General features: G+C 36.2%; 1 protein-coding gene across 1 annotated transcript in view; it reads right to left on the bottom strand.

Annotated features, from left to right (window-relative positions):
* LOC107661145 (low-density lipoprotein receptor-related protein 1B-like) overlaps nt 1-26413 on the bottom strand; it is a 349019-nt gene that overhangs the window by 228257 nt on the left and 94349 nt on the right. Inside the window, exon 3 of the mRNA XM_016450614.1 lies at nt 9266-9403. Within this exon, the coding sequence (XP_016306100.1) occupies nt 9266-9403 (138 nt within the window). The remainder of the gene's footprint in view (nt 1-9265; nt 9404-26413) is intronic.

The following is a 26413-nucleotide window of genomic DNA, read 5'->3' as shown; positions in this document are numbered from 1 at the left end:
CCGGGCGGGGGCGTGCCCTCCGCCTGTGAGAGGAGATCTCTCCTGACGGGAATCTCCCATAGAGCGCTGTCGAGGAGAGATATCAGGCCTGAGACCCAACTCGGCCCGGCCAGAACGGGGGTACTACAACAGACGGGCCCTGTCCCGGCGCACTCTCATTGAAAACGACGGCCCTCAGACCCACGTCGTCTGCTAGGAAGACTAGACACCAGCCTGCTCGGGGCAGGACCCATCTAGATACCTCCGTAGAGGTAGCGAGCCTCTTAGTACCGCTATGTTTCCGGGTGGTAACTGAGAGAAGCGCTCGCCGGACACCGCTGCGCCCTGGAACACGGCAGGCGGGCACTGGATCTGGTGTGTGAGGAAGGAGATAGGGACTCGCCCGTCTCCATTCCCTCCGCCAGATCCAACTGCGAACCCCACGAATGCAGCCGCCGCTCCGACTCGACGGAAGCGGGGCCGGCACCGCGAGGAACGCTAGTGAAGGCTCCCTCCTCAAAGAGAGCCCTCTGAGAGCGAAGCAAGGCAGTAACAACTATGCTTCGCTCCCAAGCAAACCACGCACAGGCTGTGTGTATCCCCACTCGTGATATAACGTTATCTTTGGGCAGGGAGGAACACACAACCTACAACGTGGCTTGCTCTCGCCCTTGAAATGCTTTGTCCTTGCATGAGCTTAGACATAGCTGGAGCTTATAGACTTTCACAATTGACAGACAACAATAAATATGACTGACACACACAGAGCGCTTCGCTGAATGACAGAAAGCTGACGCTGGCTCCGCCGCACGTGCTTTTATAGCTTCCTGGTCATGACGTCATCCGCCGTGACGTCCCGTTCAGCTATTGGACTGATTTCACATGTGATTCAGAGCGGGGGTCGCAGAAGGCGTTCCCCTAGCGTTTTCGACGCAGCTCGAGTTCCTGAAGAGGAACATAACATCATGCATAATCATGACCAATCAAACATTTTCATGAGTAGCATGTCCCTAGTAATTGCAATGTGTATTTTATATAGTTAGTGTTTTACTGCATGCTTAATATTGTAAATAAACCAGTAAATTCAGTAAAAATCTTACCTTTGGGGATTTTAGTCAAGTTATCCTAACTTTAAGAGGTTATTTATGGAGATTTTGAAGAACAATGGATCTCATTCAATAATGGTACATGCACACAAATCTACCTACGAATGTTTTCAGGAACAAAACATGTTTCATCAATAACTTTCAAACTAAATGAATTCTAAATGTATGAAAAATGCATAAAAACATGCATATGTACAGCTGACTAATAAGATGCCTGTGTAACCTTGGTCTGTTTTTAAAGGTGTTTATTGTGTTTGAGCTGGTTTTGAGAATGGCAGCATTGCTCGAAGATATTTCTATGCATCTCTCAAATGAAAATTTGTCTTTGCTGAGATTGACAAAAGGCCATGATAGTTTGGGTGCATTTTATGGTGCATTTTATTTTAGTTCTCTTCTGCTTATTAATACAAATAATCCACGCAATTATTAGTGAATGAGACATGTTCTTTTCAGGAATTATTCAAAAGTTTTGTCTTTAATGCAAAATACTTAATCTCAAGTTAGAAAAATAAGACGAAAATAGCAGTTAAGAAGAATTTTACTTTAGAATGTTTCATGAGTTTGGGGCCAGAAGTAGTAAACCTTTTTTTCTCTCTATCTCCATGGCAAAGCACTTATGCTTCTTGTGACAGAGGGTCTCCCCTCCAATCACTGTCGCCCCGGCCCACATGAAGGCTCACCACAGGAGGGGCGTGATAACGGAATGCTGCTGGCAGAGTGTGACGAGGCGCACTTGATGCTTATTGTGCCCTGTCACCGCTGCCATAAATCCAGCCTCACGTCTTTCCTGTGCTGAGCCAGCCTCCCCTTGTGAATCACAAACTGTCCTTGAGGTCAAGGTACGCTGCCACATGAGGGGCCACCAGTAAGTCGTTGGCTCCCTGGCCCAGCCAAGCAGGAACTGTCTCCTTTTAAGGGACCCTTTCTTTAAAATCCCTACAGAAAAATGTCAAGGGCAGATACTAACTTTAAAGGCCTTGAAAAACATAGCAAGAGATCAGTGGGAGTCATGGCTCACTTGTTGCCTTAGGTGACAACATCCTGTGACTTTCGAAAATAGAATATAATACAAAAAAAATATAAAATAAAAGATAAGTCCAAAAAGCAAACAAATGCCTTAAAGGGAAATTTCTCTCATTATTTACTCACCCTCAGTGGTGCCAATTTATGTTGCTGCCCCTCTATGTTTCTTTTAAATCAAATAGATCAAAACTGACAGTAATTATACAGAATTTATACAAAACTTTTTAGTCATAAAAGAATCCTATCACATTTTCGACAAATCTTACAAAAACGCATCGATTCACTACAGGAGGCCTTTGTTCACCCCCCGGAGCAGTGTGAGACACTTTTTTTTATGGAAGGACGCTTTTTATTTATTTTTATTTTTATTTTTTGGACTGAAGAAATGCAACACCCGCTGACTGAAATGATAGAGCTTGAAAGATCAAAGACAATTTTTTATATAACTCCGACTGGATTCGTCTGAAAGAAGAAAGTCATATACACCTAGGATGCCTTGGGGGTGAGTAAAACGCAGCCTAATTTAAATTTTTGGGTGAACTAACCCTTTAAGCAACACAACGAAAATAGTTAACTATTTTCAACATTTATAATGTTTCTTGATCATTCTTAGAATGATTTCTAAAGGATCATGTGACATTGAAGACTGAAGCAATTACTGCTGAAATTTTAGCTTTGTCTATGCATATTTATGCATTGCCCACCAGACCACATCTCCAACTATTATTAATTTAATGAGAGGCTCAACAGAACTCAGAGAACAATTAATTAAACCTGTGGCGAATGAATGAGAGAATAATACACGAGTTTCACAATTTGAGTTGAATTACTGAAATAAATGAACTTTTCCACGACATTCTAATTTATTGAGATGCACCTGTATGTGTGGGCATGAAACACATGAAGTTGCTATTCTTATCAATAACTTAGAGAAGATTCTTTCTTCTATTGAAGTGATACACAGATGGCCTGAAAACTACTTACTACCCCACCCACACAAACATGAACATGAGTTAAAAGAAAGAGCAGCAGAAGTCTGTAATTTTACTTCCCCATATGGATTAATTATAGGCCAGCTATGGAGACCTTCATGGCCTTTGTTTCTCCAAGGTCTGTCTTAGTCCAATCCTTTGCATGGTTTTCAGGGCCCCCTAATTAATCTGGGACCAAATTAAGATGCTGATCTTTGCACAAGCCATGGTCATTGGAGAAGCAATAGTGTTTAATAAGCATGCCATAGGCCTGCCTCTCTGAGAGGAATTCGATTTGTTAAAATGGTACTCTCTTGACAAATTAAAGTTCACACAGTATGTATCCAAATTGATGCATTCCTGACATTAAAGTATGCCATATTTATCAAGATGTTTGTTTATGTAAAATGCACAAATCATTTCCATAATTATATTACAATACATTTTGTACACACACACACACACAGAGACACACACACACACACACACACACACACACACACACACACACACACACACAGACACACACAACAATGTTTTTGGAAGAACATTCTTATGTTTACCAAGGCTGCAATTATTTGATAAAAAAAAGTTAAAAACACTGTCAGTTAAAAACAGTGTTCAAGTGAAAAATTGTTACAGTTTAAAACAACTGTCTATTTTAACATCTACAATTTATTTATTTTGAAGAATGTTCAAGCTGTGAATATTCTCACACTGTTACTAAACACTGTTACTTCACACTGTTAATCCCAGATGCAATAAGCATTACAAATTATCTTATGTATTCAATCATGACGTAAATTCCCATAAATATGCAAGACAAAAGCATCAGTGTAAATCATTTAGCATCTCAATGCATTTTTAAACCTCCCTTCCTGCAAAGAAAAAATAATGCTGTAATTGGATTTGATATCACCAGATTGTAATGGGTTATTTCAAAACACTACAAAAGGTAATGATTTGACAGATGATTCAGACGATACAGTATAAACAGAGAAGCACATCAAATACTGATGCAAAAAAACTGGCATTTTTAGTAGTCAAAAAGAGCAGCGGTTAAAGCTAGAAGAAGCCAAGCTTTAAGTCAGTCACAGTCTAACTTGACTTGTTAAATGATCAAGCATTTACTGTAAAAAAGATGTAAATAAAACAGATTATTGGAGTATATTTTCCAAGAAAATACTATGTCTATTTGAACGTGCTTCTTGTCATTTCCTTGAAATTTGCAATTAGCAATTTCTAAGTGAAAATTGTTTCTACATCTTTTTTTTTTTTTTTGGCATGTGTTGGCATATAACGTTGCATTATGGGATTTCAGTTGCATTATGGGATATCACACAACCGTCAGTTTAAAGCACCACAAAAGTCATGCATAAAAACCATAAGCATATTTAGCAAAGCTGTGCTATGCTGCGATCATTACTAACAAGACTGTTCCTTCTCCTCTAGATAATCCTATTAGTGAAAATAATCAGACTATGAGACTAAAAACGACCGAAGGATCCTGGATTAAGAAGTCCCGGGTTAATCCTCTAGAGTTAGCCTATGCATTTATGAACTCAGATGGGTCAAAAAGTCAACGGTGATTGCTTATTGTTGCACAAATTTGATCCTACATTATGATTTAGGACTATCCCCAAAGGAAGCATAGTTGAGCGCTACCCTGTCATTATACTATTCAAATGAGGTACTTGACTTTCACATTTATGGTAGCCCAATAATGAAAGGTGCGTGACCCACTGAGACTAACAATATGAGCCATCTTCAAACAACAGTGAACAGCCACATAGTGTACAGCATCACAGAAAATCATTGGTTTCATCTGAAAATGACCAGCAGCTAGCGAGGGGAACGCTTAATGTGTTCTGGATGATATTCCGTATCATTACATAAAACAAATTCAATAAATATGCTAATAGCTTATGTGTAGGTGAATGCACTCCACTTTTCTTTAAACTGAAGTGAAAACAGGAAATGGCTTGCACTGCATTTTTGTACTGTGGTTACCGCTGCCATCCTGACTCTAGGGGATACTGTTTGTTTGTTTATATGAATTATTGGAAATTAAAAGTTAATCAAGTGAAATAATTGAATGCTGCTGAGAGGCAAAGCAAGGGAGGGGAAGGTACATCTGTGACATGGTTTTTCATTACTTTGCAAAAGCAGCGTTATCTATTAACAATGTCTTCCCCAAATTTGTACAACTATATCAAAATATGGTGATATCAAAGTTATATTATATATTAATACATTAATATTATATATTAAAATAATCAATATATTATAATAATATATTGACTAATTTCAAAAACATTTTACAAATTTAGCTGACCCCAAACTTTTGAACAGTACTGAAATATTATCAAATTAAATTAGACATCATTAAAACAAACTTTGAATGCTGGTTAATTGCTTTGTGTGTCTTTAAGCATAGATAGATATAATTGTTTCTGCTATAAGCGGGAGAGGAGCATCAATGGATCAAATGGTAGATCAAAACTGTATAACAGTAAGCAGGCAGTTTTAATGTACAACACATGGAGAATTATTTCTGTAATCACATTTCAGGGCTGTGAAGAGACTTCTTCTGTACTGAAAGAGACTTTCTCTAAGCTTTCTTCTTTTTTTATTTTCTACTTCTGTAATTACTCTAATTGGTATGTAATTGCTTTTGAGAAAAGGAATCATGAGCTGCTTTTTAATGACTGAACTGAACATAATATAAGCACAATCTATGGAATTACCTAAGGGTGTTCATTTGTTATTGCATTTCGCCATAAAGACAATGCAAATGAAATTTGTTCTGATATTAGCCTGCTTTCTAACCTAACCATCATTCACTAGCCTAACTATCATTGTCATTGTCATCTTCAACTGTACCACTTGTCCTATGGCTGCACAAGATGAGAAAACATTGTTTTTTTTTTTTAGTATTTTTGGGGTCAAGAAAAGGTCGAGTTTGCAATATATTTCCTCCTCCTCTACTGCAAAACTCTCTCTGTGCACTTTAATAAGACGACAAAATGCAGGTTAAGGTGTTTATATACTTAGAGAAATCAGAATAATGGGCAAAAATCCACCTATGTCGATCGGTTTATTCTTAAGCGATTTATGACCTTTCATCGATAAAGGGAAGCAGTTCAACACGTTTACATGCAGCTTATTAAGCATAACTGGTTTAAGAACGTTCATGTAAACGCGCTCAATAAAGCCTACGGCCAGTCGGTTCCAAAAAGAAATATAAAACATGTGCTAACTGAAAGAAAACAAGATGACAAAAAAAAATTGAATACAAGATTTGGTGATAATACAGCATAATGTCTCAGGTTACTTATGTAACCATGGTTCCCTGAGTAGGGAACGAGACACTGCGTCCTCTAGGGGTCACTATGGGGAACGCCTCGTCGTGACCCGTGTCTGAAGCATACATTGAAAAAACACCAACTCGTTGGCCGGTGACAGCCATGACGTCACTACCGGTGCGACTATAGAATAAATAGGCGCCGGGAGCACACATCATTCACTTCTTCATCTGAATTTTTCAATGTATGCTTCAGACACGGGTCACGACGAGGCGTTCCCCATAGCGACCCCTAGAGGACGCAGTTCGAAGTTCCCATGAAAGAGAATGAGAGATTTACAAGGAATCTTTTTTTTTTTTTTTACCAAATTAGATATTTTCAGAACAGCACGAGCGTCAATCAAATCTGTTGAAAAAAAAAAGATATATACATAATCCATATAATAATAATAATTTGATGTTGAGTTGCAGCATAAAAAAGTTGCAGGTCACAAAAGTATTTGAAAGCACCTTTGAAAGACCTTATGTACATAACCACATGTAACTATGACCAAATGCTGTCACCACAGACATTTTCTTGCCACTTGTATGCTTACAGCTTGTGAGGAACTTCTGAAAATTCCACTAAAGAGCTCCTAAATTCAAATGTGCCCTCTTTTCATCTCCACCTGTCAAGTATCAGCGCTGGCTGAGAGGAGCCAGATTTTGCACAGTGAAAAAGAGGCAGCCAGGTGCTGAAAAAAAAAAAAAAAAGTTTTTCATGCCATCTCTGAAAATCTCCACTCCACTGAAAGACAATCATTAAAATAAAGAATTGCCAAAGCGTGTGAAGGTGAAATAGAATGCTGTCTTTGTCTTCCATATGGGCACAATTTTGTGTAATGCCCTCCTGGGATTCATTATGTAAATTCATTATGAGAGGGGGAGGGAAAGTGTCAGCGAAGACCCAGCTGCCATGCTCCAACTTCTCCGTGGTGACCTCATTTCCTCCCGTCTGCAGGTGTATGTTTGGAAACACATGTCGAATGTCCCGGCCCAAACTCCTCAGTGGCCAGTGCTTACTTATTCAAATAGCCCCTTTGATGAAATATACTATGTTGCTTAGTTCAGCAGACAGTTAAATCACCAACAAAAACACGTCCAGACTTTCCACTTCTGTGTAACCTGTAAATATGCCTTACGCATCATTACTAACATCTGCATGTGGTTTAAAAATGTAATTATCCTTGCACACAAGCTGCAAAATCATCAAATTAGAAGTGAAAAACTAAATAGAATGAAGACGTTTGAAAAACATTTGCTCTATGACTGCAGTGAAGTAAACAGCAACTAAGAAGTCTGCAAACTGAGCAAGAGTGGAATGAAAAAAAAAAAAAGGATTTATTGCCCCAGGCACTCGTTGCTTAATTAGCTGTATCTAAAAACAAACAAATGGAGGAGGAGAACAATGAACATAATGTCTCTTAATGCTTCCTAACACCCAAGGATAACTTTCTGTGATACATCACTTCAGGCTCTGAGCACCTCTTTCTTTATCTGCAATACGTCAAGTCAAAACCTTAATCTTTCTGCCCACTGAACTAGACCAATCTCTTTCCTTGCGCTGGAAGGCGATTGGTTCTTCTGTCAGAGAAAGATGTTTGGAGGTTAGCCCTTCCTTTAGGGCAGATAAACCTGAAAAGTGAGGTTTGGCTCATAAGGAATGAGCTAATATAGTGGCAAAGGGTATATCATTTTCATTTACCAATGACAGATACAAAAAAAAAAAAAACAGGCACCTGTCCACTGTTTTTATGAGAGGAAATATAATTAATTTGAAGTGAATTTACAGTGGAATCCAAAAGTAAGAGATCTGTAGTAAAAATGCTTCTATTTAGCATTTTTTTATAACATTTCCCAAATCTAGAAATAATTCATCTAAAATATTTGCATATTTACAATTAACTGAACTAAACTAAATTAATTGTTTTTATTTTATTTAATATATTATAAATAAATTATGAAACCTTGTTTCTACGGGATAAAAAAGGTGACTTTTTATCTCACAATTCTGACTTTATCTTACAACTCTGACTTTTTTCGACATATAATCCCAGAATTGTGACATTTAAACACAGAACTGTGAGATGAAGAACTGCAAGAGATGAAGAACAGCAAGAAAAAAAAAAGTTTGAATTGTGTCTGAATACATTTTTTTTTATTCCATGGCAGAAACAGGCTTGTTACATAAATAAATAAATAAATACATTTTTGATACAACTGTCTATTCAAACCTAACAGCATGTACATGAGTCACATTTCTCAGGCAATTCAAAAGTAATTATTACTCTTCCACCAGTCTCTCAAGTCTAGAAAAACGTGTTGTTGCTCCAACCCTGCAGGAAACCCATGCAATCCACCTGACATTATAATCTGGTGTTGTTTATATGGGTCACTGGCCTGTTTTCAGCTAGGCTCTGGATCAAAGGGCAGGATCAGCTGCTCCTGGCACTGCCCAGCTGGGTGCCACACTTTTCCAGTTTACCAAAGGTTGCACTCTTGGCCAGCCTGAGGTGTGCCGCCTCTACTAATAGGCATCCAACCAATGCCAACTGCTGAGTCGGTATTGTCATATCATAGAGTCCAGGTGGCTCCACCTGCTTGTTATTGTGGCTTGGATGATTGTGAACAAGAGCTGATTGTGTCCAACATCACACCTGCGGCGTCATTCACCTGTTTGCCATCCATTAGCGTAAAGCCAATTTATGTAAAGATATGCAGCATTAGGCTGTCAATATAAATGCTGTTTTTGTCCAAACAGTGAGCTTATTGATATTGACAGATCAAAATAAACATCTGCATTGCTAATATCAGGCAAAGACATTATAATTTAGTGTACTCACCTCGACAGTGGACTCCTTCGTCAAAACCATCCTCACAGTCTTTCGCCCCATTACAGAGCTTGTTGAAGTGAATGCACTTTCTCGTCCCGATACACTGTATGTGATTTAGAGGACATCTGACTATCACCTCCACCTTACCTAAAGAACAGGAAAGAATGATGGTTTACATACACGTCTGGTGTGATTTTGCAAAAACATATAATCCACACAGTTTCACTGTATTGTCAGTAACTACTTTAATAACTGCTAAGACAGTTGTATGCAAATCTATGTGGTTCAGACAAATGTCACTTGCTTTAATTTGCTAAGCTTTGAGAGATGCAAATGAAAATGGGAAACAATCCAGTTGACTGAATTTAGCTTAAAATGCACTGCCAGCCCCAGAGTGATTTCATTTTGTGACAAAAACTTTCCTTCAGCACCATTTTCTGTCAGTGGATCTTTAAGAGAAATGCCAATAGAATGATTGCAGGTTTCTCATTTACAATTCGTCCTTCCTCTTTCCTATCCTAATGAATGCTAATTTAATTAGCAACTTAAAGCCATTACATTTCTTACTGTAAAAGTAAAGTTCTGGTAAAGTTGCAGAAACCATTTAACCAAATTGGTTTCAAAGTAGAAATACTAACCAAGTAGAAATGACTAATTATTACTATACCTAATTATTAATCTGCAAGGACAGATTAAATTGAACAAAAGTGACAGTAAATATGTAATGTTACAAAATATTTCTATTTCAAATAAATGTTGTTCTTTCTATTCATCAAAGAATCCTGAAAAATATTAAGCACCAAAACCATTCACAACATTGATGATAATAATAAAAATGTTGCTTGAGCACCAAATCAGCATATTAGAATTATTTCTGAAGGATCATGTGACACTGAAGACTGAAAGGCTGCTGAAAATTCAGCTTTGCATCACAGAAGTAAATTACACTGTCAAATATATGAAAGTAGAAAACAGCCATTTTAAATTGTAATATTTCACAATATTACTGTTTTTACTGTATTTGATAAAATAAATGCAGAACACATACACAAAATGCAATAAGTTTGCAGAACCAAGTTCTGAATATATAACCCCCAAAAATAATGAATTTAACATTTATAAAATTAAATAAACAAATATTACACACTGATTAGAATCAATATGCAGCCATAAACAAAAACCCTGCAGAAACATTATTCAAAAATTTACAAAGACTGCACTCTAGATAAACAATTAAGTTCAATAAAACAGATTTCATGCAGTAAATGATAGCTTTGCTGTAAATAGCCCTTTTCTCCATTAAAAAAATACATCAACAGTCTGTAAACGCAGCCACAAATGCAAATGTGTTTACTTGAAGGCATTACTCTGTACAGTAAACAGACGTTCGCATGTAAGGCTATGCTGCTAAGCTATTCTGAATCACTCTGCGTGTGTGAGAAAGAGAGCAAGAGAAAGAGAAAACGAAAGAGAGAGACGGAGCCAAAGCCTCAGAGATATCTATTGACACGGCTGCACCAAGCAGCTGTTTAAAGATTCATGAGGCACATAGGTGACCCTCATCTGCTTGAGCAGCCACAAGAATACATAAAACACGTCTAAGTGAAACATCGACTTCCATCTCGCACACTGTGAATATGTCACACTGCACCTTAACTACACTGGTATCAATTACCATAACTGCAACACAGCCACTTAGCGTGAGATTTATAGCTCATGTGACAGGACCTCTTACAAATCTCCGGAGTCCCAGTTTCCTCCGAGCTCTGATCCTACACCACTGAAAACATCCTCTGGAAGAGTCGAGGTTATTCATCAGCTTTCATTTAGACTTCATAAGATAAAATGACGCTATAATTAAGGGGGTCATTTAATGGGGGATTGTCATCCCTTAAGATATAACAAGCTCATGATTTATCCGCCAATGCATTTATGCTTTTCAGATATCACAAAAGCATCTCATTGTTCTCACAGAGGTTTTCCTTTTTCTCGGTCATGGAAATGTGCCGAAACATTTTTTTTTTCTCTACCAACTCTTTCCAAGCCCCAAGGACATTCTAAATTAGGGAAAGTCAAATGTAAGTGACCTTAACTTTGCATACTCATATTTCAAACGTGAGTACAAAAGGCAGGCTTATCAACCTCACAACCTCGTGGCTTTTCTTCAGAGAGCTGGAGGAGAAGATACAGGACAGGCTTTTCAATTAAAACGTCATTTGTTTCAATCCTTGGCCATACATACACACACAACTCAATTGTACAGTGTCAGAGGGATTTTGGGGCCCAAATATGTTGATTAATAGCCATGCTAATTTTCAATTAAAACTGTACAGATATACTAGCCAACATCTCTCTAATTATGCATTCATGAGGCGCTTTTCCATTGTTCATGAGTAAATACAGCAACAAAACAATTGAGGGGGGCCCATGTCACATGCATTGCTCTGTTAACACAGTGGAGTGAGGGGCTGTGACAAACTGTGATTATCCTAATAAAACTGCATTGTCAAATACAGAATCATTCCACTCACAAACTGATTGGGGACTAATCTAATCAGATGAGAGGGAGAGATGAATATTCAGGAGTTTCAGATGCACCGTGCTGGATAACACAGATGGCGTCTGTGCAGTTGAGGGATGATAGGAAATTATTTCTCTTCACCCTGCACCAAATTAGATGCCAGATAGCACTCATGGTGAATCATCCTCCATCATGAGAAAACTCATGAAAGTGGAGGCGGAAAACACATGCTTATCATACTTGAATGTGAGAACTGTCAAAAAAAACAAAACATTGGAGATTGGATAACAGACTATAGTGAATATGCTGTGTACATTTATGTCTCTTTGACATTTTAACTTACATGTCTTGTAAAAAGAAAAGCTACGTGTTTTTAAGGAAAAAAAATCCATCATTAACTTTAAACCATCGCTTCAAGCTAAAATACAAGTCCATAATCCATATAGGCCTGTCGCAATAATCAATATATTGACTTATCGCGCAATACATGTACATGACCTCAATAATTTTTGGTGACTCAATATATCGCCCAATATATTTACTTAAAAATTAATGTCACTGTGGTTTTTTACATTCCACTTGTGTCTGTGTCTTTTGCAGCTTCTCGTACATATCGTGGTGTAGTTGGTGCTAGTTCAAATTTAAAAAATGCTTCTACAGAAAAAAGTTTAATCTGCAGATATGGTCTTGTATCTGAGGGATCTGAGCCCTTGTGCATACAGACATCTGACTGCTAAGTAGTGATTGTGTTTTTCAGCAATAGTGTGCACCCTTCATTTACAGAGAAAAGAAGGTCAGGAAAAAATCTCCATACAAGTTCTTTGTGCATTTGTCTTTTTTTGTACTTGTTACCTTGCACTTTTTGTTAGAAAATGTTTATTTACTATTTTTTCAAGTTTTTTAAGGTATTAATACTTAATTTCCATGATCTAAATATTCTTAAAAATGAAAAGTTTGTTGTCATTTGGAAGTGTGTAGGCCTTCTTGCATTACTATGTTTTTATATTATGATTATATATTCAGTGGCATAAAATGGTCTTTAAAATGACAATAATATCACTTATCGCAATTATTTCTAGGGCAATATATCGCACAACAAAAAGTTGTTATCGAGACAGGCCTAAATCCATAATAACTCTTCCTCCAGTGAAAACGTCCATCTCCTGTTGTCCTCTCACATTTTAGAACTGTTTTTAGAACAGTGCTTGATCTGTGCATATTTCTCACCTGATTCACTCAAGATGGCCGTTTTACTGAGAAATTAATATTGTGGATAGACGACTCGTATTTTAGCCAGAAGCAACTGTTTGAAGTTAAAAACATCTTAATGATGAATTTATTACAAATATGCAGCGTTTCACTTTACAAGATGTCAACTGACGAACTAAAGTAGTGTTGACTACTTGTGGATTACTGTGATATTTTCATCAGCTGTTTGAACTCCTATTCTGACGGCACCCATTCACCGTAGAGGATCCACTGGAGAGCAATTTATGTAATGCTACATTTCTCCAAATCTGTTCTGATGAAGAAGCAAACTCATCTACATCTTGATGGTTTTAAGATGAGTAAACTTTTAGCAAATTTTCATTTTTGGGTGAACTATTACTTTAAAAGTGTACATAGCCCCATGTTCTGTATGTCTAATTCAAAACAGATCAACAAACAGGAGGCATTTGGAGAGAAAAAATCTGCACCTTTTCCAGCTATTTATTTAATTGGCATTAGATTTGTCATGGTTTCACTCTACGAAACAAATAAAACAATTGACCAATTCCACAGGACAGTGCATACTGAATAATGCATCTAACTTCTATTCAACCTCTGGTGGTAAAGAGGAGCTAGTCTAAAGTTGGTGTAGTTGAACTGATACCTTTTCCTATATATATATGTATATAAGCATTTTAAGTTCTCTTACAAATGCACACATTATCTCACTAGAATTCATTACAGTTCAAGGTCTTCTGTTATGCCAGCTGTCTGGCTCTGGCGGTAAAAGGACTTCAGGAAGAAATGTAAATACGAGCCTCAGTTAGTTGCCCAAAGAAACGAGGAGTCTCAGGAAATCAAATGATTTGGGCTGAACAATAAGCATACAGATGGAGAATACACTCCTGCTCCATACAAAGTAGGGCCTCCTCAACTAAACAGCATTTTGGCCTTTTCATTAATTTGCTGGAATGGCTGTAGTGTCACTTTAAACTTACTGCCACTGCCACTGCCAAAATAAACCCTTTCTCTGTCCCTCACATATTGCTTTTAATTAAAAAGCCATGGTGATATTTACCCTCTTTTCTCAATGTGAAAGAAGAGAGATCAGCTGGGAATTGCTAATCCATCTACTTAATGTGTAACGAAAGGCTTTCATATGAAATCATCCATTCTGTCTCTTTAATCAAGGAATCTAAAATAATGAATTCTTTGAGGAAAATGATAAAAAAAAAATGTCATGGCAAGCACAAGGGTTGACACAATGCCAACATTTCAGTAGTCAATACCAAAAAAAATTCATTCTCACCACCAATTTTGAAATAACAGCAAAAACTAATATGATTAGTACACCTGAAAATAATAGTAATAATAATTATATTCTTTCCCATCAACTGAAATCATCATGTGTCATTTCAAGTAATTAGGCAATATGTGAGTGATAACGAACTCGCTGCTGGCCGCCTGGGATGTGGAGTTCCCGTGACTACGAACTTTGTTACAATATATATACACATAAATAATTAGAAAAAAAACTATTCAGGATGTCTGAATGCAGCAAAATAATGTTAACCCTATTTTAACCCATGCATTTCTGTATGGCAACAGTGGATGGTGAATGTCCATTTCTAAGGTCACAACAATGATGCACAGATTAATAGATTAAAAGGGATTCATCTTACCGATTACCACAAATGACCCGACTCTCCACTATTCTGAAGTAAACCAGTTATTCTTTCATGATTATGTGTATGGCTCCACCAGTGTATAAATGTTTCTATAACATTGCTGACACTGTATATTAAACTCCCACATTAAACACTCCTAAAGTAATTTCTTGTTTATTGCAAGAGTGTCTTCCTCTATCCTCCTTTCTACAATCTCTTTTTTTTCTCTCCTACACACACAGTCGCTCAGACACTGTATTTATTTTCCCTCCTTTGCTTTAGGTCAGTGACATTTGAAATGTTCAGTGCACTGGTATTCGAGAAAGAAAAGACAGTTTAAAACTAACCTTGGACAGGAAAGCAAACTGTTCGCAGTACATAAGGTCCCTGGGCATGCCTTTTGAGCTCCACTTTGACCAGTATCTCTCAGAACCAAAGAAAAGCCTCAGGTTCAATAAAAACACAAGCCAAAAGACAACTCTACAATGGTTATTCCTTAAAGACATGGCTCCATCCATGGTTGACGTGCTGTCTATTTTGAAGAGGAGAGAGATCATAAGCCTCCATATGGGGTTCTCAGAAAATGAGGCCTCAATATGGTTATTTAATCATCATACAGCACAAGCACTTAGATGCATTGTTCATATATATGCAAATAAGGCTAATATTTTTTGTGGCAACACTTTAAAATGATTTCAGGGAACATATATCTCTTCAAAGCTTGGATGAAAATGAGAAAATCAAACCTTTACAGCTAAGAAAAGAAACAGAGCACACAGACACACACACGCCTTTTTTTGCCTGGCAAGAAATCTTAGCTGAATTTATTGCATATGTCATGTACTATATATTCAGCTGTCTTTATTCCACACACTGACCCTCAACTCTTTTTTCACTGTTTATTTTAGACACACTTCATGGAGTACTCATGTAGGTGGTGCACTATGACTGGTGAGCAAATTTCCCGCTCCACTTTCTGTGTAGTAATACGTACAGATGTACTCTATGCTGTTTGGAACTGAAAATACACACTCGATTAAAAAATATACACAATTTAAAATCTCACTTAAAAGGATAGCTCAACCAAAAAAAAAAAAAGCCAATTCTATCATCATTTACTCACCCTCATGTCTTTCCAAACCTGTATAACTTTCGTTCTTCTGCAGACATTTTAAAATAAGAGTCTCAAAGGCATTTCTCAAAATAAGAAAACACGACGTGTTGTTAGTGTCATGACCTGTGGCTTTCATTTACGCAGAAGCTGAAAACCTAAAACTTTCCGAAAACCGTCACAATAATCTTTTTCTGCTTTGTAAACAGTGGTTATTTCCTTCAGGATACACAAACCTAGTTTAAATTCACCTGTATAAACAAGGATTGAAGTACTCTGAAAATTTAGCACCTTTGAATGAGCAGCCGCAACCCTTGTGGTTATGTACAAACGTCACTTGAATTCCTTGTGTCTTGCTGTTTATTAGCTCTTTTAGCTATCAGCCTCTTGTTGAAGCTCTTGGCAACAGTACAGCAATCTGTCAAGGTGGCGTAGGTGTTGTGGCATTGTGTATTTTTCACTATCCTAAGAGAGAAGCATTGTAATTTCCCTCCTTCCTTTACTCTCCGAAGCTATATCTGCCATTTACATGGGATGCAGAGTTGTACGTTTGTGTTCTTAAAGTTGGTTCTGAGAGGCAGTGGCATTCGTTCCAATGTCCACCTGGGTTTATCTTCAAATGTCAAAGAGATTAGCTCCAGGTCACACTGTCCACATCTGTTATCTCAACGTAAGGACACTTTCACATGCCTCCCTCCCATGTCTATATACTATGTGGCGCTCTAATGAAAACACTTCGATTTATTGGATTTTAAAGACTTGCCAGTAATTTCAGATGAGGATGTGTTTGATTTTTATTGGCACAGCTGACAGCCTAATTAAGGCCTATGGATGATGATTATTTTGTGGCTTTGCCCAAGTTAAGCACTCACAGTTCAGATTTTTGCCCAGGTGTGATGTTCTGTTTACTTGCGAGCCATATTAGTTGGCTCACTAAACAAATAATGTGCTATTGTTTGATTGATGTTCACTTATCTTAATTCCTTAATTAATCAATTACAAGTAAATTCAATAAAAAAAAATAAAAAAAATAATAAATGCCATTCAATTTTTAAAAAATGGTTTTAAAAGAAGCTTCTTCTGCTCAACCAAGGCTGCACTTATTTAAAACAGTAATATTGTGAAATATTATTACAATTTAACATAACTGTTTTCTATTTTAATATATTTTAAAATATAATTAATTATTGTGGTGGCAAAGCTGAATTTTCAGAAGCTAATTTTGCCACATGTCCCTTCAGATATTTAATTCTAACATGCTGATTTGGTGCTCAAGAAAAATGTATTTGAAAACAATAGTACTGCTTATTAATTTTTTTTGGAAACCCTGATTTTTTTAAAGGATTAATTTATGAATAAAAAGTTAAAAAGAACAGCATTTAGCTGAAATGTAACAATGTAAAAGTATTTACTGTCACTTACTGATCAATTTGATCCATTCTTGTTGAATAAATGTTTTAATAAAAAAATAAAGAAATAAAAACTGATCCCAAACTTTTAAACAGAGTGCCTTTTGTCTTCAAGTTAAGTAAAAATATATATTGTATACTTAATATATATAATTTGTATATAAATTATATTAGGGCTGGGTATTGACACAAATTTCACGATTCTATTCAATTTTTTGATACACAAGCTTGCAATTGAATTAGATTCCGATTCAATTTGATTTGATATTATTATTTTGGATATATATCAGACACAGTACATGGCAAATTTTCTCAAGAAAAAAAAATCTCTCAACTAATGCTGTAAAAATTTGTTATAGAGATAATTTTTTCTAGCTGACTAATGAGTTTATGGTCACCGAATATGTTTATTTCTGAGGTGTGACGTTACGTGACATTGTTTACAAGCTGTTATATTGACGTCTTTCCGCAGTTGAAACACTGAGTGATTACATGAGACAGGATACGGATTTCGGTAAGTTGTACTCTTTCTTATAACATACCTTTGGATGTTCATTCATGTTTATTTTGTGCTATAACTGGTATTAAAATGGAGGAGATGATCAGTTCACGAGCGCTACCGCTTCTCTTGAACTGAGGCGCTACAGCAATCTGTCACTTGACACACGACAAAATGGTATTTATTGTTTGAATATTGTAATAAAATGGTCAGAATTTGAAATCTTAGGCTTTGTTTCATTTCAAAATTTACATTTGAATTAGAGGTGCGCTACAATATTCCATTCATTACCTGAAAACTGGCAAGACTAATCGATTCTTGGGATTTAAGAATCAATAATAGTTTCGTAAAAATGAGAATAGATTAAAAGCGAGAAATCAACATTTTTTACCCAGCCCTATTATGTATATATAATTTGTACTCATCAAATAAATTATTTCAAGTAATAGTAACAGAATTGTACAGTGAATGCCATAGAATGGCACCACAAACAAGATAATGGCTCCATGTGGGAGATCAAACCTGCAATCTTCTGGTTACCAGCACCTGGACCTTAACCACTACACCACAGCTTTCCTCCCCTCCCTAAAAAGAACAGAAACTTCAATAAGAAAGTCCACGGGGCAGTAACATGCACAGAGCCCATTGTTTCTCGCCGCATATTGGCATGTATCCTCTGTAAATCATTGGCTGGATTTAATTAAACTAATTCATCATCACGGAGTAATGTAATCAACATCCTATGAAATGGAGCCATCACTTCCTCCGCCGGGCTATGCCTCCCAATGCACCGCCTGTTAATACATCACATTCAAAACACTCACTGCTCAATAAAGTGTCCATACATCACACCCAAGCCCCTGCAGGAGAATCGGCACATTCACACTTCCATGCATTTTTAAACACTGCTATTCAGTTCCTTTCAAAGACCCGATGCATTTAGATGGCTTTGTGCTTGGATTCATAGTAAAGCCGATAGAATTTATATACCACAATCTTTTGATGTCTGTTGTTATGTAGATCGCAGTACGGGCTCAATTCCAGGGAAAACATCTTAGTATTAATGTCATTCATATAAATAATGCATAGCTTCTTTGGAGAAACAGAGCCAAAAAACAACAACTTCTCTGCAAACAATTATTTGCAAAGGACGTATTTTACTGCATTGTTTTTGAGTCTGCCAGTCCATTACTCTGGGAATAAATGTACTGTACTCATGAACACAGAATAACCCTTGGCTTGGTCCCAACTCAATAAAAATCATAGGAGAATGCAGTTTCAAGCTCCACACGGGGTAAAGAGATCCACAGACACAGTAGACAGCATCCACATTGAGGAAACAATTATGTGATATTAATAATTGTAAAGATCCACATCCTGTCCTTCAGAGAAAATAGGCTACTGTTTGTGCTTTCCAGCACGCTGTTATGTCGACTTGCCTTCAAGGGATGTTGGTCACCTAAACCACTGAATGAATGATGAAATGTGTGTTCTTTGGTGACTGTCACTGAATACAATATGACTGTTGTCCAATTGAACTGTCTACCATTTCCTGCCATTTAAAGATGTTGTTTGTGCTTTAAAATGTCCATACAATGAAAGTCAATGGGGTACAATGTTGTCTGGACCCCAACATTCTTCAAATCTTTTGTGTTCCACAGAAGAAATAAATTCATATTATACTGTAGGTTAGGCTGTGAGTAAATGATGAAATTGGCTGATTTTTATCAAAAATAAATTTTCTCTACAATGTGATTATATTACTAAGGTTTTCATACATGCATTATGAATATACCGACTTGTGCATTATATACTGTCTTCAATTGTAGAAAAATGTATGAGTAAGCGTTACATATGATATGAATACCTACAAAGATTAATGAGACTAGACTGGCTTATGGTGACAAAGGCAACTTGATTAACACTAAACTAGAGATCTATCTGAAATGCACATAAAATAGCTCTGGCAAAGGCAACAGTTTGTGAGAAATATTCTAGTCATATGATTGGTTGAAACATGTCTAGAACGATCTTATAATACAACAAGACTTAGTTTCTATGTAATCCTATTTGTTTAACTGAGGATCCCTGTTTGAAACGGCCACATAACATGCAAACACAAATTATTCACAAAGACGAGGTGTTAGTTTCATCATTATTGCGGAAGGTGAAGGTCCCTATGCTATTGTGCCTCACAGTAGACAATTTCCCTACTGAATGAAAACCATCTGTTTGCTCTCCTGCCTCTAAGCTTAACGTATACCAACAGAGTTCTCTTCGACAACAGCAGGGGACTAATGTAGGCTTTAGTAGTTTGATGTCATCCAGAGGTATCGTAACAGCAAAGCTGTCAAGGTGTTGAAATATGCTCTTTTCACAGGGCTGCTGGTGACAAGCTAGTGATTTTGTCCCTAACAAAAGGAGCGGAGGAGTGAAAGCGAGAAGACAGCAGTGAAACTCAATCTGTCAAGAATAGAAAAAGATTATCTAAGGCACGATATCTGCCAAGAAACACTGTGCATTCCAAAATATAGTATGACAAAATCTTTACAAATTCAATGTAACCAGACCTGATGAAGTATTAATACTAGTATCATTAAACATCTAGTATCATTTCTTTTAATGAATGAATGAATGAATTTTAAATAATATATTTATGAAATTTCAGAAATGATTTAAATAAAAATAAGCTTAGTAAAGCATGCGATGCTGTTTACACATACATTACAGTAAAATAATAGAAATTATTTTACTTCCTGTAGGATGATGTCATTCAAGACTTTTTTTAGTTATAGTTAATAAGTAACGGGATGGAAAGTCAAACTATAAATTAATTGTCAAAATAAATAATAGTCCCAAGAAAATGTTTTGCTTAAAATATTGTAATTAGAGACATCTTAATTAATTGCCAATTTGTTCAATAAATAAATAAATAATAAATAATGTGACACACAGCAGCCACCATAGCACTGTATAACTGATACAGGCTTATGTTTTATTTATTTTTTTCCCCTTTTAATTTGAAATATTTCCAAATGTGTTACCTATTTCAGGAAATATCTCGATTCTCAAATATGTGTAAGTAAATGAGTTTTGCACCTTTATAGATTAAGTTATTTGATCAATAAATGGTGATGGGCAAAGTAGACTAATAGTAATCTATTAACTACACATAAAAATCTGTCTTTTTACTTAAGTACCAGATATGGGTGTCATGCCATAAAATATTTTTAATACAACTGACTTTGTATTTAATGTGAATTTAATAACAATATTGTAAGTTATTAATTATAACACTTTAACTTTACAGAGAGCAAAGAACATTTACATTATCAAAGAACATTTTCATTCAGTCTAGCCAGAGTTCAGAGCACTCTCATAAGGCTGGACGATATGGCCAAAAAATGAAAAAATATATACTCAACTGTTTTAAATATTGATAATCAGCAAATCGGCATATTAGAATGATTTCTGGATCATGTGACACTGAAGACTGGAGTAATGATGCTGAAAATGCAGCTTTGATCACAGGACTAAATTACATTTTAAAATGTATTCAAATAAAAAGCAGTAATTTTAAATAGTAAAAAAATATTTCAAAATTGTACTGTTTTTGCTGTACTTTGGATCAAATAAATGCAGGCTTGGTGAGTAGAAGAGAATTCCTAAAAAAAACAAAAAAAAAACATTAAAAATCTTGCTGTTCAAAAACTTTTGACTGGTAGTGTAGGCTGATTATTCTTATATATTGCAACAAATGTGCTTTAGCCAGTATAAAGAGTATGAAAAGTGCTCTGAGTTGCTGCAGAAAAAAAAAAATTGAGCAACAACAAAAACATATTGCTGGAGACGTTATTGAAAATGCAAACTGATTGTCTGCCAACAGGAGGTGCTTTGAGAGCGGTAGAAACAGCGGTTTCTCCAGTAATGGCTGTAATTAAATCAGCTCCGCTCATGAAAGTTTCTTTATCAGATAAAATAAAAATGCCATCGAAACTTTACTGAAGACAGTCCTTTCCCTTCAGAGATAGGCCTACATTCATATAAAACACCTCCGATGTGTTTCGATTTTGAAACGTGCAGTGCTCATGTTTATTCAATGAAGTCAAACGCCACAAATAAATCAATGTATGGGAAACACTGGTAACGTATATCGAAATATTGGAAATGTGTTTAAAAATTATATCACCGTTATTGAAAAAAAATTAGATATCGCGATGCATATTGATATTAAATTATTGTCCAGCCCTACACTCTCAAAAACTCCCATTTAAATTACTGAAGCTGTTCACACTGTGAAATGAATATCTTACTTACATTCGTACGCACATCTGCACTTTGTTGTTTCTGATTAGAGAATTCACAAGATAATTCAGTCAGCGAGCAAGTGAACAAAACACCACGTTTCAGCGATGACTCATCTGAACACCTCTGATTGGTCATTCCATTCACAAGCTCAACAGAATCGTGTGTGATTGGTTATAATGCAGCGCTGTACAAACGCGTCTGTCTCCGGCTCAGCTCCAGCCAGCGAACACAGATTTGAATTTAGCAGCTGATGCTGTGCTGCACTGAACGATTTAATCACACCGGTGTGATTGTATCAAATATAAAAAATATTATTCGGCTATTCTTTTGTCTTTTGGAAGCTGCATTCAAAATCCACTTGGCTCAGAAATCTGAGGGGGCACGTCCTTCCCCTCCCCACTTTGAATGGGCATGACACCTCTGCTGCATACATACTCACAGGGTAAAACCTTCACATCTCACATACACATACATCTTAATTTAGAAAATAAAATCAAGTCTCAACCTTATTTGAGCTGCACCCAACTCTGCATGCTTCACGCACAGACAGTGAAGAAAGCTTTGCCTTTGTTTGGTCTGTCTGTTTGTTTGCTGCCCCCAAGCAGATGGCATCATCCACAGGAAGTGAATCAGCTTGGCTCTCACAGCACACAGGCTCCCACTAAATTAAAAGGATCATCTCCAAAGCTCCCTGCTTACATGCCAAACCCCCTGGATGTCTGGAGTTATGATATATATGCTATACACACTCAAACTCACTTATTTAATATATTTTGATGGCCACAATAAGGTGAAGAAAACACATTTTACTCTTTAATCACATTTAATCTGATTAAGTACTTGCCAATTCAACTATACTTAAGCCCTAGTAAGGAACACACCACTTCCTGCTTTTAGAATTCTGTTCCCTGTGGGCAATTTGTCACGATTTTAAAGGCACAGACTCTGTTTTTAAAATTGGTAGGGATATTTTAAAATCAGCCAAACTGTACAGATGTGTACATGCATATAAACAGAAATTTTACCATTTGAGGTCTATATACAGTGCCCTACACTAATATTGGCATTATTTCATAATGTGAGTTTCCCCCCACTTTCAGTTGTTTTACTTCCATGAAAAGTTAGAATTTTGTGACTTTTTAGAATGAAAGATCAAAAAGATAAACAATGCAGATTTATTTTCACAGCCGCCTTTGTTCATATTTACCAAGGGTGCCGATATTAGTTGAGGGCACTGTCTGTGGGCTGTAACTGTATATAACTGAGAGAATGAAATGAGAAAGCACCATTTAAAAAAACTGTCACTCTAATAAGCTGCTTTGATTTGGCTTTCGTCTTAATGTTGTGAGAATACAGAAATCATAAGAAAAAAATAACAGCAGCTTGTGCTCTGAACTTAGCATTCTGCTCATTTCCAGATGACAAAATTGCCTCAAATAATTGCATAACACTCTCTCCTAAAAACATAGCCCATCACTATACAAAGGGTACAAAGCTGTAAATGGGACGATAACCTAAGGTACAAAAGCTAAAATGTGCATCACTGTACCTTATTTACCCCTAAATGGTACCTTAATGGTACATATTAGCACTTTAAATGTACATAATAGTACATAAAGTGTACATATTACTACATAAATTATACATATTATTACCTTTTGAAAGAGTACCACCCCAGTTTTGTACCAGCTTTTTTTTTTCCTGAGAGTGCAGTGTTTGTTAGAAAGAGTATAGATCTATGAATCCATATTTCAATACAAAGCTTCCCAGTGTATTTTCTCTTCCAAAATGTACTATACTGTACATGTGCTCATGAAACACAGAGCTCAAAAGATGTTAATCAAGTTAAATGTCACCTGATGATCTCATAAATGTCCCCCGCACAGTCTAGCATTTTGCTAGCATTTCATTCAGTGCTCAGAGGCGGCCATTGAGGTAAATATTGTATAATGCAGAATGCCTGTCCCTCAGCTCAATAACAAGATGCTATGCTACATTACCTCTCAAACCTCCTTTCTGCAGGTGTCAGTTCTCTGGGGGAATAGGCACATTTACTCTCCATTTATTTCAGTATGAGAGGGGCCATAGGAAACTGCCCTTAGAGGAGGGCTCATAAAATTCATACACATTTCTATGCATCTTAGATGGAAAGTCACAGCCAAGCTATTTTTGCAAGACCACCCCTTAATTCTATGCAACCCAAGTCCAATGCTGTTATACTTTGAGGTATGCTCTTTTGTTTTGGGGTCAACTGTTTTTAAGCCATGGATCCTCAGTGGACAGAAAGATGGAGCAGATGGATCCTGTTAAATATTGTACAAAACTGAATGTTGCAGTTTAATAAAAGCATAAAATGACTGCATATTGTACAATATTCATTTATGCACATTTTTTATGAAACTTATAATCATCATTAACATACATGTAACATTTAGCTGCTCGTGAGTGGAACTCCTTCCCAACTTACATTACAAATTTTAATACTTATGCCTCTTTTAAGTTTCACTTAAAGAAGTGGTTAATAGAGAGTCAACACTGTCAACATTAATTTTACTTGTCTTTTCTGCTCTACCAGTTTGAGAATTTTATGCTATGTATATGAGGCTGTTTGGTTTAGTACTGACTGAATGATTAAATCTAAACTACTGTTACTTGTCTGCATGCTTATATATTATCTTTGCCTGTATATCGATATCATTGATACATTGCTTGTCACTTTGCCTGACAGTCGGTTTGTGTGTGTATGAGTGAGCTGGTGTTGATTTTTTATTTGGTTCTATGTATAGCATAATTTTTAAGCGGATGTTGATGTGTTTTTTTTTTAGAACATAGAACTATATGTATTAGATATAGCATAAATTGTATATGTATTTTGGAGCATGCATGTATTATGTAGAGATTATTTATTTTATATTTTTAGGGTGACAATTTTACCATCAGTCCAAGGACTGCAGATGCAAAATAGTCTTCTGGCTTATTCCGGCACATTGTACATTTATGTATTATTGATGTGCATTGTCCCTGTCAAACGACTCAGACCTATGTGGGTCATCTGACATTTCATACAGTTAATTGATTACAAATATGATGCAGGCCAATAACTCACTGTGTGATGGAGAACGTAGAGAACGTAGAGAACGTAGTTAGAATGTCCCTAAAATTCAACATATGGGGCAAAAATGCCCTTGTTTGAATTTTTGTCTCATATTTACATCATATAGCCTAGTTAAGCAATATCGCACGAGCAGTAAGTGCAATATCACACGAGAGCACATGTGATACTGATACAACAGTTCAATAAATAAGAAGTTAATATTGTGTTATTTTAGACACAATGTTGTCTGTTTTGCTCAATTTTGCCAACTAAAATATAAAGACAAAGCAGAACTATTCGTCTCCGAGCAACACGCAGCTGCATTTAATTTCTTAATCCACGTTTTGAAGGAATTGGGTGAATCATTAGGCACGTTGGATTTGAAGCGGCGCTGTACTGATCGATTGGTGTATGACATCAAAAGTACTGCGAGAGCGATTCAAAAGCATGCAGAGTCGCCTGCTCTCTAATCGCTCTCGCGGTAAGATGCTTTGATGTCATACACCGATCGATCTGATGGTGATGATCCGCTTCAAGTCGAACAAGCCGAATGATTCAATGGACCATTCATAAAGAGAACCTACACTACACTTACATTTACTACACTCCTGAATGAATCAGCCATTTGAACGAATCAAATGAATGAATAAATGACTCGATGACTTAATCATTAAGACATTTACCACCACCTACTGGCAGTTTTAGTTTATTATTTAGAGTATCATTTCATTAAAGAAATAATTTAATATTTCCATAGTAATAATAATAATAATGATAAATTATTAAAAGTATACTTCACCCACCCAAAAATAAGAATATGTAATACATTTTATGTCGAATCAAACAAAATATTTCTTTCTGAAGCTACTTTTTGTAATGTCTGTTTGATGCTTTACACAACCATGACTTTAAATTATCTTTTGGAAGTAATTTATCAGCCAGATTAATTAGATTAATTAATCGCCATATCATGTAATTAATTAGATTAAAATTTTTTATAACTTTCCAGCCCTAATACATGTATATACTGTATATAGTGGTCACAAATTGAGAATTTGCTCCCTAGTTACTAATTCGCCTGATTTAATTAAAACAAGGGAATGAATTAGTACAATGTGGCCACAATTTACTAAATCAAGGAAACAAATTAAGTTGTGGGAACAAATTATTAGTTTGTGGCCATGATTTAACTAAAACGAGATAAGGAATTAATTAAAAAAAGGAGCAAATTCTTAATTTGTGGCCACGATGATATTTTTGTCTGAATGCCATGTGTGGGGCTCTGTACAAAAGTGCAAAACAATAATAATAATAATAATAATAATAATAATAATAATAA

The sequence above is a fragment of the Sinocyclocheilus anshuiensis genome, unplaced genomic scaffold, assembly GCF_001515605.1.
Source record: "Sinocyclocheilus anshuiensis isolate Anshui unplaced genomic scaffold, SAMN03320099.WGS_v1.1 scaffold2056, whole genome shotgun sequence".
Classification (NCBI taxonomy): domain Eukaryota; kingdom Metazoa; phylum Chordata; class Actinopteri; order Cypriniformes; family Cyprinidae; genus Sinocyclocheilus; species Sinocyclocheilus anshuiensis.
This window is presented reverse-complemented; position numbering and strand designations above follow the sequence as displayed.